Genomic DNA, 13,885 nt, shown 5'->3' with positions numbered 1-13,885 from the left:
GGGGTGCAAACGCATTATGTATTGACTGTAACATAGCATCAGGATCCTATTTAAACGGAAATCCAGTTCACATTATCCATCAGTTCTTCCCAACCGTACCAACTGGGTATAAAATAGTTGAGGTACCCCAAAATATTTTGTATTATCCAGTGAGTATTAAAACAATCTCTAACCTTACAGTAAAAATTATCAACCAAGCAGGTAAACTTGTTGACTTTGGAGGGGAGGAGGTTACTGTAAATCTACATCTTAGAAAACGTATATAATGGTTTTAGTTTTTTCTCGCGAACCAAAAACATATATAAAGAGATTACCTTCTAAAAAAATAACTCTATCTCTACCAAAATCATATAAAAGGAGATTACCTTTTAAACAAATAACCCCATCTAATCGTCGCTTTCTTCAATCGTTAAAATTTAAAGTCTTGGTATAATGGAAATTCTTCACGTTACTGGTCAACCTTTTATTGGTAACACTATTGAAGATTATCAGTTCCACACTTATCAACCCTACATTCCTGGAAAATTGGGATACAATGATGAAATCCGTATTTCAGTACAAGATTTGGATAGTTTGACGTTTCCAGCAAATAGTTTTCTCTATATTGAGGGCAAATTAGCCACACATGACAATAAAACACCAACCAAAATAAAATTTATTAATAATAGTATAGCTTACTTGTTTCGTGAACTACGTTTTAAATTAAATGGGGTAATAATTGACTCAGTACGTGATGTAGGATTAGTATCAAGTATTAAAAACTATCTTAGCCTTAACGAAAATCAAAGCTTGCTATTGGAAAATGCTGGTTGGTTTCCAAAAATGAGTAGAATGGAAAATAATAGTGAAGTCCCTAAAAACAATGTTTTGGTGGATTCAAATGGAAACTTTAATGTGTGTATACCTTTAAGATTATTATCCGGATTCTTTGAAGATTTCAGAAAAATTATTATGAACATGAAACAAGAATTGATACTTATTCGATCAAATGATGATATTGATGCAGTAGTAAGCGAAGATGAGACTGAGCGTCCAAAAATTGACATTACTAAATTATATTGGGAGGTACCACATGTAACTCCTAGTATTCGAGAACAGTTGCGACTAAACAAAATTTCACATACAAACCAAGAACTACCTATTAAATTTCGAAGTTGGCAAATGATTGAATATCCAGCCCTAAATAACTCTACACGTCACACATGGTCAGTGCGGACTAGTACCAAAATAGAAACTCCACGACACATTGTTGTTGCTTTTCAAAATAACAGAAAATCAAAATTAACAAAAGATATGAGTAAATTTGATCATTGCACTTTAAAGAATATTAAAGTGTTTTTAAATCCTGAAAGGTATCCCTATAATGATCTTCAACTAGATTTTAAGACTAATAGGTTTGCCAAACTATATGAAATGTTTGCCAATTTCCAGGAGAGTTATTATCACATGACCTTAAACCAACCCATATTTAATCCAATTGACTTTAAAACAATTGCTCCACTTATACACATTGACTGCTCTCGTCAAAAAGAAGTAATTCAATCCGGATCTGTTGTGCTTCGTATAGAATTTGAGACAGATGAACCAACAACCTCTGATATCTCAGCCTATTGTCTAATACTTCACGAGAAAGAATTCACATATAACCCTCTAACAAAAATTGTGAAACAATTGTAAAATATTTATATCATACAAAACAGGTGAATGCAAATTAGGGAGCACCTGTATGCAAATTAATGAGCACCTGAAAATTAGGGAGTTTATTTTAAATAGGGAGCAGCTGTATGCAAAGAGCAGGTACAGGTGTTGTAAAATTGTATCTAATGAGAGACTTCCCGTATGAGGACTGTATAAGGGTCAGGTGCTAATTATGGCAATATATGCGAAACTCTCACATGCGCATGACTGAAAATTCTTTTAAAAATACAAATTATGCACTACACAAACTCAGTCTGTAATCATGTGCTTAATAGTAGATGTCCAAGGTTTTATTACCGAAAAAAATAAGTTTATCGTGAAAGAGTTTGCAAGTTATGATGGTCAAAAAATTAGTCATTTTTTTTTTAAACCACCATATCCGATACGATTATTGGGTTCTGAATATTATAATCAAGCTGTTTGGTTGATGAATAACCATCATGGATTGAACTGGAATCATGGATTTACACCAGTACACCAGTTCCATAATATTATCCAACATTTGACAAAAGGCGTTAATGCGGTTTATGTTAAGGGGCGAGAAAAGTCACAGTACATCAAAAAGTATAGTCTATCCCCAGTTTTGGAGTTTGATGAACAACCAGCTCTGCAGAAAATGGAGCCAAGATGTCCATATCATTCAAACAGTGGAAGTGTTTGTGCTTTAAGTAATGTATTTCAACTTTATGATACTTTTATAATGAAATAATTTTTTTTTTTACATTTTGTTTTATTAATAAAAAACCTTATTAAAAAAATAGTACTTTATTCAATAACTATTACATGTTACAATTTATATTTTGAAGTGCAAGTTTACACAAATGACAACTGGATTGAGCTGGGGCGAATCCTTCTAACTCTGTTCTCCACTCAGGACGATTGAAATGAACGAAACATGGGAGACGAGTTTGAACTTCAAAATCCTGGCAAAATTTTCTGGGTAGTATAGACCATGAACGGAGAAGTTCAATTGGGTCTACAAATTTTCTTACGTAGGCTAGGCTAAAATATTCCAATTCTGTGGTCGTGAACTTGTACAACGGTTTTTTTGGATGCTCTGCCATTATGCGAGACCGGAGGCAACAATCCATCTTTAGTAAATTGGTTAATGTTCTTAAAGACCAAGTCTATCCACTTTTGCTTTTCGTATCTGGAGAGAAAAAATAGTCTTACGTCTGCTTCTGGTTTTGTTGTGTAAACTTTACCACTACGCAAGCGCATCACTCAAACACACCTTTGAAAACTGTTTAAGCATAAGTTGTTTATCTTCGTATTCACTTTTTAACTGGTTAATACGATTATTTATATGATTGATATATCTATGACTTTTGTAAAATAGAATATCACGTTTTATCCTTTTAATGCGTATACTAAACTGATTAAGCCGTTCACGAAACCTTCTTGAGTCCATACTGTTTAAATTAACGATGGTCCTTCCTTATATCCTTCCTACCCCCATTGACACCGGTTGCAGGTGTGTTGCTCATTACCCCCACTCATAATAATATATTAACACTAGAGTGTACCAAGCAAGGTGTGTAAAACTTTATCAGCTAGCGGGGACTCATTCCTGTTGAAACTTGTTAAGCTAAATCATAAACCAGTTCGTTAGAGTCCCTCACAAAATCTAATTTGTATACTTTTAATTATGTGTTCAAGTATAATAAACGAAGGGAACATACCATATAAATATTGTGATAATCTACTTAGCTATAGGAGTGACGAATGGGAAACATTTTCGAGACTTCCTTTTTATATTGTACGACAAAAGCTTTGTCTCGTTTGTCGTAAAATGTCTGGAACTAGACTTATTCGAAGAAACTTAATATTTAAAGGATGGAAATTGGTATTTGAATTTTGTGCATTTTGTAGTGAGACTAGACCTATGGGACTATCTCATCGTTCTGTAGGTTATCGTGATGGATTATTGGAATCCCCACCACATAAATGGGACTCCCCACGTCCAAAGTTAGATTTACTATAAATAGACGTTAAATTCTAAACAGCTATTATTATGATGGTATCATTAAACTTTATTGTTTTACAAGCAATTGTGGGAAATTTGCTCTTAATTCAAGAACCAATCAATGTTAGAGAAACTTTTGTGTGTTTTGATAGTAATGGTGTACTAAATGACACGTGGCCGTCGAAATGGACAAGAATGAAATCGTATCCGGAAAACAATTTTCTACCAACTTTACAAGCTCAAATAGCTTTGAACAGTACCAAGTATAAATTGCGTTTTAGACATTTTAGTGATAAAATCACTGATTCCGGCTGGTTAGAACTTTATAATGAAAGTCCTAAGGATGAAAAAGGTTTATCTCCAATATTTTATTATATAGCTATATGTTCAACTTTGTCAATAGTTCCTCTGCTAATGGAATTAATTAAAGTTTTAAATAAAAAAATATGTTAATATACAAGTGTTTTATTAATACACAAAAATATACATATGCTTAATTCTTAAATATAATTACAGATAACAAACAATAATTTATAAGTAGGAGTCATAATAAAAAGGTGCAACTTGGAACAATTCCTCATTGGGGATATTATTTAAGTCATATAATGTAGGAGCATCTATCATTTCATTCGCAAAAAATAAAAGGTCATCTATATTACCTTCATGCTGATTAATTAATAAATGGCCCCAAGCCAAAGTAGAGACATCACCAGGAATAGCATATCTTTTATCGTCACGGGATGTTAGTGATACCTTATTTCGCAATTCGGTGTAAACAGTGTGCATTTCTGACCTAAAAAAATATATTTTTCTAAAAATGGTTTCTTTGTTTTGTACAACTCTTACGTAATCATTTAAATGTAGTTGGTTTTTAACAACATGTCTGGAAACACCTTTCGCTTTTTTCACAATTGTATCAGCCACAATACAATAAGCTTTAGCTCCAGTACCATAAAATGCTTTAATGGTGGTGTTTGGAAATTCATTTTTCATCTTTCCAAGAATTGACTTTGTCTTGTCTACCCCATGTTGATTATTTTCTGAATAATTAGATGTATCAAAGTAACGTAGATTTTTGTTCATATCATCATAAAAGTTTGGTGTTTGTACTTCTAGAATGAGCGAATCAGTATCTGTATAGAGAAGATTAGCATTATTGTGGTACTTGTTTTTAATATATCCGTAGAAAAAATCATATATAAATGTCTTAGATACATCTAGAATAGAAAAACCAATATATAAAGGTTTATCGTAAATAATTTTGGTTTTATTTAAATGAATTGCAACTAAATTTTCGCTGAATATTGATAATGAGTTAAATTCTGGTTTGGCAATTAAAGATTTTGCTCCAACCCTTCCCTTGCTATTTTCCCACTGAGAAACAAGACGTATATCCTTTCTTTTATCTATTCCTTCCAGGCTTTTGCCGAATATAGCATTGACAAGAAGCTTAAAAAGATCACGCTCAAATTCATTTTTGGCGTTGTTTCGGAGAAAAGTATTCAGATCAATATATTTTTTTAACCAAAGTGATTGGGAGAATTCCAGTATTCTATGCACTCTTTCTAACTTTAATCCGTACTGTATACATTGTTTTAAATTTCTATAATGTATGACATATTTTTTTTTATCGTATAAATTAGGAATCAGTTTTTTGTATTTACTTTTAGGTGGTACTATTGACTCGGGGCAAAATGGTAAGTCATTATGCTGATCATGCATATTGGGTGGATAATGCAAGTCTACTTCCAACACATACCCCTTTTCACCATCATCATCAATATTAAAAACATTAAATTGGTCAATTTCTTGTTCATTTAACCATCTAAAATTTCCCCAAGGAAGAGGTTGGCTCATGGCAGCGCCGTAGAGATTAGTGGCATCTAGATACATTATGTATGTTTCCGGTTTTGTTGGATCGAAATTATTTAAAAATCTGTTGTTTGCAATACCCATACGTTTTGTACAGGTAGCCACGCCTCCTCTGATCCCTTTTTTGAAAAAGTGTACCATATCAACATCCGTTAAAAGCTGAAGCTCGATATCGGTATATTTTAACATAGCATCCCATGTTAGAGATGGGGCTGTAACATAATGTGCAGGATCCAATTTGTACTCTTTGAGACGTACCTTTCTAAAATTTTCAAATATGTCAGCTAGTAGAAGTACATCTGATTTTAAATACAGCATTCCATAATCCCCCATAGATTGGCAGTTAAAATGATCCCAGACCTCCTGTGCTCTGTTATAATCTTCTGTAGTTATATGTTCTCCCTTTAAATTATCATAAAATTTTTCTTTAGATGGTAGATGTTTCTCTTCTAATTTGATATAACTATCAATATATGTATATGGAAACACACCTTTACGGCGCATTAAACCGAACTCTTTTTCACCTGGGAAATATTTCCTTATTTCATTGCATTGACTAGACTCTAATGTTTGGCTTAATTTATCTAAAGACTTTGCTAAAAATTTAAATGAATCTACAAACCTCAATTTTAAATAAACATTATGTTTTTTTGAATCATCACTATTGTGTACTAGAACAGATTTTGAAAATGTAATATACTTTTCTTTAGTTTGCGCAATAGCTGATAAATACTCCCCATTAGTTGTTAATTCCTTAATAAACATGTGGCAATCGTAATTTGTTAAATTATGAAATAGAATTGGAATAAAATTAGGTACCTTAAAATTTAAGTTGCAGGAATTGTGTGCTGCACCTCTGTATAATCCTGTAAGATGATCATGATCTTGAACTCTTTTGTCGAACGAGGAAAACGATTTCTGGCAAATGGAGCATTTGATGGCATTCTGAAAATTCTTGTTTTCTTCTCTAGTCAAAGACACCATTGGTTTGATATGCTTTAGATGATTCTGGTATAAATTAATAGCTAAAGCATTTAACTTTTGAACAAACACTTTAGCAGCGTCCTCACCCTGATATGTTTCCAATCTTGATAAACTATCATCAAAAAAACACTTGAGGTAGAAACAAAATGAATAAGGCTGGTGTTCTGCAACTTTGATTGTGTAGGATTGTCCATCTGATGGATCACAATGATGTATTGGCTTAAGAATCGACTCAAAGTCAGCATAAATTACAAACGGGTGTTGGCTTGTCTTTTCAATATTGATAAATTTTAGAATATTGGATGGAAGAGTTTCACCACACTTGTTAACTCTCAATTCACTGGTTGGGAGTATTGTAGAGATGTGTAAACAATCATTTTCTTGGTGATTTTTTAGCTTTTCAAGGGTTGAAAAAGTTTGAAGACACCCATCACAGAAATATTGTTTTCCGTCATATTTTGTCTTTTGAGTTTTTACTAAGCGATACAAGTCTGTTATGAGACAATAATGGCTCTGATTATTGTCACTTATTAATAAAAGATTAACATGTATAAGTTTACGTTGTTGAGTATAGTGAAGTGGTCCTACAACTTCATATTGCATCTTGTTTTCTTTAAAATATGATTGAAGACCGTAAACGTTAACTGATATATTGTTTAAAATCTCAAACTTGTTAATGTCCTTTAACTTAACCGGGAACCCGATACCATCAAAATTTAGAAGTGTGTCACAAGGAGGATATGACTCTGGTTTTGTTGGATCACCATTAGCAGGAAATATAGCAGCCATCACACAATAAGCAAAACACATGCTATCTTTGTTTTGAATATTTAAAATTGCACCTTTTCTTTTAATCTGCGATGGAAGATTAATATATGCTGATGCAGAAACAGTACTGAATTTGTTAATGTTGACATCTAGGAATAGAATTTCCTGAAGTGCCCAGTTGGAATCTTTCTCCTGGAACTCTGATGCTTGTGTCATTATCGCTTCAGCAAAGTCATCATACATGTCGGATATGTGACTACTCAAAGTGAAGATTTTATTAGATGTATTCATTGACTTAATATCTGACATCTCATTCTCGGGTTTGTAAAACATCGCAAACAGTTCACAGTTAACTTTAAGAGCCGTGTGTTGAAGAAGATAGTCACTAAGAATTTTTATTACTTTTGGTTTAACCTCATTCATGAAGCCGGAATAGGAAATTTTGTTAGATTTACTCATAAATCGGTATGATGCTATTCTATTTTTAAATGCATGTGTTAGTTTAGTAACACCATTCTCAAGCACTTCAACACCTATTGGTCTTAGTCTCTTTCTCGGAATCGGGCAAGCGGCGTAACACGAACTAACTTCATGACGTTGTAAATTAGAACCTCGTGTGAAAGTCTTTCCACATTTGTTACAGATAAACACACGCGAGTGACTCTTATTACATACAGTCATATGTCTACGAAGGTTATAAGACCGCGAAAAAGTTTTACCGCACGTACACTGATTCATCTTATATGTTTAAACATCTAGAATGATTCACCCAAGCTTAAAAACCCTTTTTTACCCCTACTTCTGCGCTATAGCCTCTATGTGGGTGCGCAGATGTTTTGATTTCCACCTTTCTTTATATAAATAACACAAATGAAAAGCTGCGACTATGTGACCCGTATATTTGCAAATTATATTGTAAGGGCTGATATACGCAGATTGCACCCACAAATTAAAAACAGTTAAATATAAAATAGGCAGCAGTTGTTTAACAGATGTTCTGCTTTCCACATTTCTTTATAAAAATGAGACCCGTATGTATGTAAATTATCATGTGGCGGCAACTGTATGTAAATTACACCTGCAAACTAGTGATGGGTGAATGTAAATCAGGAAGCAGATGTTTGACAGGTAAACGACAGTTGTATGCTAACCCTTTGTGTATGGGGATAGGTTAAAAACACAAGTTCCCCACTTATAATAGATATAGGAGAGGTGCTCCTCGGCTTTATAAAATAAAATAAGACACTTATTCGGTCAGTTAAACTTTTACCATAGCAGACAGAGAAATCATGGAACAAGACGATTTAAGTAGTGAGGCATCAACAATTGATCTTGACGAAATAATTGACAGTGAATTTTTAGAAGTAGATAATTCCGAAATTGACGAAAAAATTGTTAATATTAGTGATATTGATAATAGATGGTTTTTAGTTAATCAACAAAGCTACCCTATATGCGTTACAGAACACTATTACATTTTGGACAATACTCCACTGTGCATATCCTGTTTTTTTAGTGTATTGCAAGGACTACCAAGCGAAGTCCCATCTGCCCATGTGAGCCGCCATGTTAGTGGGAGATATAATGAAATATCTGGACATCATTGCGCTGTGTGTGAAACAAAACTATATTCCGTGGTGTTTATAAACCACTGTCTTCTGTGTAATGCATAGACTATACAATTAAATAGGTACTATACTTGGTTATACAAATATATAAATTTTTAAAAAAGTGTTGTTTCAATTCTTTAAGTTTTATTTAATGAAAATGTCCCATATCTCTGAACCCAAAGCAGTTTTTTATCTTGAAATGTATTGTTTAGTTCCGCAGAGATTTTTTAAAATACTTGCAAAAAATCCAAAAAACTTTGTTTTACTTGTTTTTTTCAAAAAAAAAACTTTACCAGGAACTTGATATTATCTACCTACTAATACTGTAAAAATTTGGGCCTTTTATCTTCTAAGGATCCAGAGATATTTGATATAAAATGTTAAAAAACACTAAAAAATCCAATTTTCGGACTTTAACTATAATATAAATAAGATCCCAATAACATTTCTTTTCATTTCCAAGTTCGAAAACATTTAATTTTTATCTAAAACCTTTTATTTTTAAAAATTATGACAAATTAAAAAATTTCGTTAAAATCCTGGCCTATTTTATTTGAAATAATCCATGAAGTACGGTATGGTACTGCTGGCGCCATCTTTAATTTCAATGGCGAAACTCTCCAAGATTACATTCAAACGTGAAGGAGAGGTTATCGTTTTAATTTATAGATGGAGCTAAATGACTGAAAAGTGTTCAAATAATAAATAAATGTATTACTGGTCATCTCTGTTTTAGCAAAGAATATAGACGCTTAAGTAATGTAACATAAAATGGCGGTTCGTTTGTTGATATATTTGAATAAAATCTGGTGTTTTTTCTGTTTGTTTTCGTAAAAAAATGGTGTGTGTGTGTGTCTGTTTGTGGGTGTTTGTGAAATATCTGGATTATTTAAAATTATGTCAAAAAGTAAGTAATCTACGATTATTATTTCATGGATTTCAAAATGGATTTATAGATAGTACTTTGTAATATAATACAAATATTGTATTTGAAATTTGCTTTAAACTATAAGTCAAAACAAAAATTATTTCATGTGTTGGTTTATTTAAAAATTAACAGTATTTTTTATACTTTATACAAAAACATGATTTCGATTTTCAAATTGGGTCAAAGAATTCATGTAAATTTCATAAAAAGTCATTATTTTTCATTTTTTATCAATTTAGACCATGAAATACCCTAAAGTTTTGTATTTTTTTTTGAAAACAAAGCAATATTTTACCTTTGTTGATGTACTAACAGCTATAACTTCATATAAAAGACAAAAAACTTTTTGTCTTTTATATAAGATTGTAACAGTTAGTACATCAAGGAAGATATGTATTTTTCATGTTTTATCAGTTGAGTTTATCAAACAGATAATTTTTAACCTAGGTACTAAGAAAATAAAAGGCAGATTATTGTGTATATTTTTATTTTTTTAGTGACAAACCCAAACAATTCAAGTTAAAAAGTTTTGTATTCTTTTGAAAACAAAATAATATTTTACCTTTGTTGATATACTAACAGCTATAACTTCATATAAAAGACAAAAAGACTTTTAGGGCTCCTATGTGTTTTTTTATAAAAACACATAGTACCCTTAAAAGTCTTTTTGTCTTTTATATGGAATTATACCAGGTAATACATCAAGGAAGATATGTAGCTTATATTGTCATTAGATAAATATTAAACTATAATAATTAAATTACATTGATTTTTGATTATCGCTTACAAAATAAATCAGTTCAAGTTTAAAAAAGTTTTGTATTCTTTTGAAAACAAAGCAATATTTTATCTTTGTTGATGTACTAACAGCTATACCTTCATATAAAAGACAAAATCACTTTTAGGGCTACTATGTGTTTTTTTATAAAAACACATAGTACCCTTAAAAGTCTTTTTGTCTTTTATATGGAATTATAACAGTTAATACATCAAGGAAGATATGTAGCTTATATTGTCATTAGATAAATATTAAACTATAATAATTAAATTACATTGATTTTTGATTATCGCTTACAAAATAAATCAGTTCAAGTTTAAAAAAGTTTTGTATTCTTTTGAAAACAAAGCAATATTTTATCTTTGTTGATGTACTAACAGCTATAACTTCATATAAAAGACAAAAAGGCTTTTAGGGCTACTATGTGTTTTTTATAAAAACACATAGTAGCCTTAAAAGTCTTTTTGTCTTTTATATAAAATTATAACAGTTAATACATCAAGGAAGATATGTACCTTATATTGTCATTAGATAAATATTAAACTCTATAATAAAAATTACATTGATTGATTAAATTACATTGATTTTTGATTATCACTCACAAAATAAATTTCACTATTAAATTTGAACAAGTCTTGAAATCCTAAGTATTGGTTTTACCTTTTCACTCGCACAATGAATGAATACTTGTTAATAATTTGTTGGATGTAGCAATTTTTTGGTTCAAAATTTGTAAACTTTGCTGAGCCCTCTTTTTTTTCCTGTCATAGCTGGATAGTTTTTTTAAAATAATATCCCTTTGGTTTTTATAGTCACTTAAAAATTTTTCATTTGCACTTACAAATTCTGTTAACACTTTTTTAAAATCATGATCGGAAGTTACTACCGTTTTATCAATACCATCGTAGTCCGTTGTCGCATTAAGCGCACTTCCTTCCTCTATTGACCCGTTTAATTCACTCATTGACACTTTTAAAACTTGTTCATCTTCGGAAGCACTATCTTCAGATATATTATCATATCTTGAATCCATTATTGATTGGCCTGGTGTGGATGAACAGGAAACCTTCTGCTGGAATTCTTTAAATCCTAAGGGACAATGGTTTTCCATATCGCCTTCAACAAACTCTATGCTTGAGTTAACACTATCCTCCAAATGAGGAGATTTTAGAAATTGCGTAATAATTTTCCCCGATTTTTTTCCATTAATAGGAACACTAAACTTGGATACTTTCATTTTGGTTTTTTCACAGAAAACTAAAACTTTTTAACTTAAATTGTTTGGGTTTGTCACTAAAAAATAATCATATAATGGAGCAAGTATTGGTTTTATAGGATGCTAATCCCTCTCACAGTCCTATACCCCTCTCTGAATTGCTATGTAGTGGTGTAACCAATGAAAAATAAACCTTATTTCTTAGACCCAACCCACTCCCTACTTACCTCTTACTAAAGGTAATTTCTACAAACATAATTTTTAATAATTTTCTTTGTGTCTCAATACCTGCTACCCACATCAATTAAATCTTGAAGAACCTCACCTGTGTAGTGCTACCAGCAGTTTATTAACTTAATTTCAGGCCTCTTTCAAGCAGCTACATATGTACCCATATAAAACTACAAAATACTAATTGAAAGTAAAAGGGTATTTCATTTATTGCAGACTGCAAAGTTTATGCATTCAGTACCCCTATCCAACTACACAATACTAATTGAAAGAAAAGGTGTTACTTTATTTATGGCTTGTTGTACAATTTATCTATAAGTACCTCTATATACCTATTTACTTAAAGACAAGATGCTAGTTGCATCTGTGCATATATTACTACAATTAATTCTCTTTGTATCCACATTCATTGCTACCAACATAAGTAGTTAATTTGCTAACTTCTTTATTTATATGTACCCATATAACATACTAATTAAAGAAAAAGGTGCCACTTTAATTATTGCAGGCTGCAAAATTTATACTACCCATATAACAAAATATTACTTAAAAGACAAGATTCATTTATTGGAAGTTGCAACTGTACCAGTACACAATATTAATTGAAAACAAATGTCCCTGCACCTTGAGACCCATCTGAACAAGTACAAAGTGTTTAAAAAATTAACATGTGTTGTTATAGCTATATAGTGACCAAATTCTTTGTTAAAATACAGTAAATATTAGTGGAAAGAATAAAATAAAAAATGTTTTTTTATGAATGCATTTTTTATAAATTAATGATTTTTGGCTGTTTATTCTTGAAACTTTATGAAACAGATATGAGGCTTTTCGGCAATACTATATTTGTGGTCTAAAATTTATGTAGTAAATTAATACAAACAGTATTAATTGTGATTAAAATTTTTTCTAAATTTCTTTGTAAAATCTGTCTCAAAATTAGTGAAAGGAGTAGTATAAATAAAAATGTTTAATGAATGTATTTTATTTTTCTGTTTTATATTTAGTACATGATTAATATTTTAGCGGTTTTTTCTATTCTAAGTCGGAAGCTTACTCGGCCAAAGCAACAAATTCCCAGTACCTGGTTCTACATGGACAATTTTCTTCAACGTAGTGGATACGGACATTTTCGTTAAAGTTGACCATTAAATAGTCCTTGATATCTTTATAACAAAATAGCTGCATACATGGACTTTAAGGATATGAATGTTTTCCTGCTTATCTATAAATTAATTCCAGGGGCTTGGGTTATTTAAGTATTATTTTTGATGCTTTAAGTATATTGAACAAAAAATATTTCTCTGTTTTACTACTAGTAAAAATTAATAATTTTTGAGTGGGTTTCTTGAAACTATATGTCTTATATCTTTAAGGACTTTATCATTTAGTAATCCTGGATATTTATAAACTAGTGTCATTAGGGTACCATAAGTTAATTTTATTATTTTGAAACTTGATTCAATTGGAATTGTTTTACTTTGAGTTGGCTAACTTTTAACACCAGGTTATATTTAGGATGACAAGCTTATGCAAATTAGGGAGCATGACCCCTGGTATGGCAAATTAGGGATAGCTGTATGCAAATTAGGGACAGGTGTATGCAAATTGGGGAGCACATTCAAATTTGGGACAGGTGTATGCAAATTAGGAAGCACATTCAAATTAGGGACAGGTGTATGCAAATTAGGGAGCACATTCAAATTAGGGACAGGTGTATGCAAATTAGGGAGCACATTCAAATTAGGGACAGGTGTATGCAAATTAGGGAGCACATTCAAATTAGGGACAGGTGTATGCAAATTAGGGACAGCTGTATGCAAATTAGGGCAGG

General features: G+C 31.3%; 2 protein-coding genes across 2 annotated transcripts; one reads left to right on the top strand and one right to left on the bottom strand.

Moving 5' to 3' along the window:
* Positions 1-432: 432 nt before the first annotated feature.
* On the top strand, positions 433-1,677 carry LOC140451189 (uncharacterized). Its single transcript, XM_072544923.1, has one exon. It carries the CDS (start codon positions 433-435, stop codon positions 1,675-1,677), a length of 1,245 nt encoding a protein of 414 aa, XP_072401024.1.
* A 2,518-nt stretch (positions 1,678-4,195) lies between these two features.
* LOC140451188 (uncharacterized) lies at positions 4,196-11,841 on the bottom strand. Its single transcript, XM_072544922.1, has 2 exons — positions 11,491-11,841; positions 4,196-7,912 (listed from the first exon to the last, which is right to left on the bottom strand). Exons 1-2 carry the CDS (start codon positions 11,839-11,841, stop codon positions 4,196-4,198), a joined length of 4,068 nt encoding a protein of 1,355 aa, XP_072401023.1.
* Between the last annotated feature and the right edge of the window lie 2,044 nt (positions 11,842-13,885).

The sequence above is a fragment of the Diabrotica undecimpunctata genome, chromosome 9, assembly GCF_040954645.1.
Source record: "Diabrotica undecimpunctata isolate CICGRU chromosome 9, icDiaUnde3, whole genome shotgun sequence".
NCBI classification, from domain to species: Eukaryota; Metazoa; Arthropoda; class Insecta; order Coleoptera; family Chrysomelidae; genus Diabrotica; species Diabrotica undecimpunctata.
Note: the sequence above shows the minus strand (reverse complement) of the source record. Positions and strands in the feature narration are given on the sequence as shown.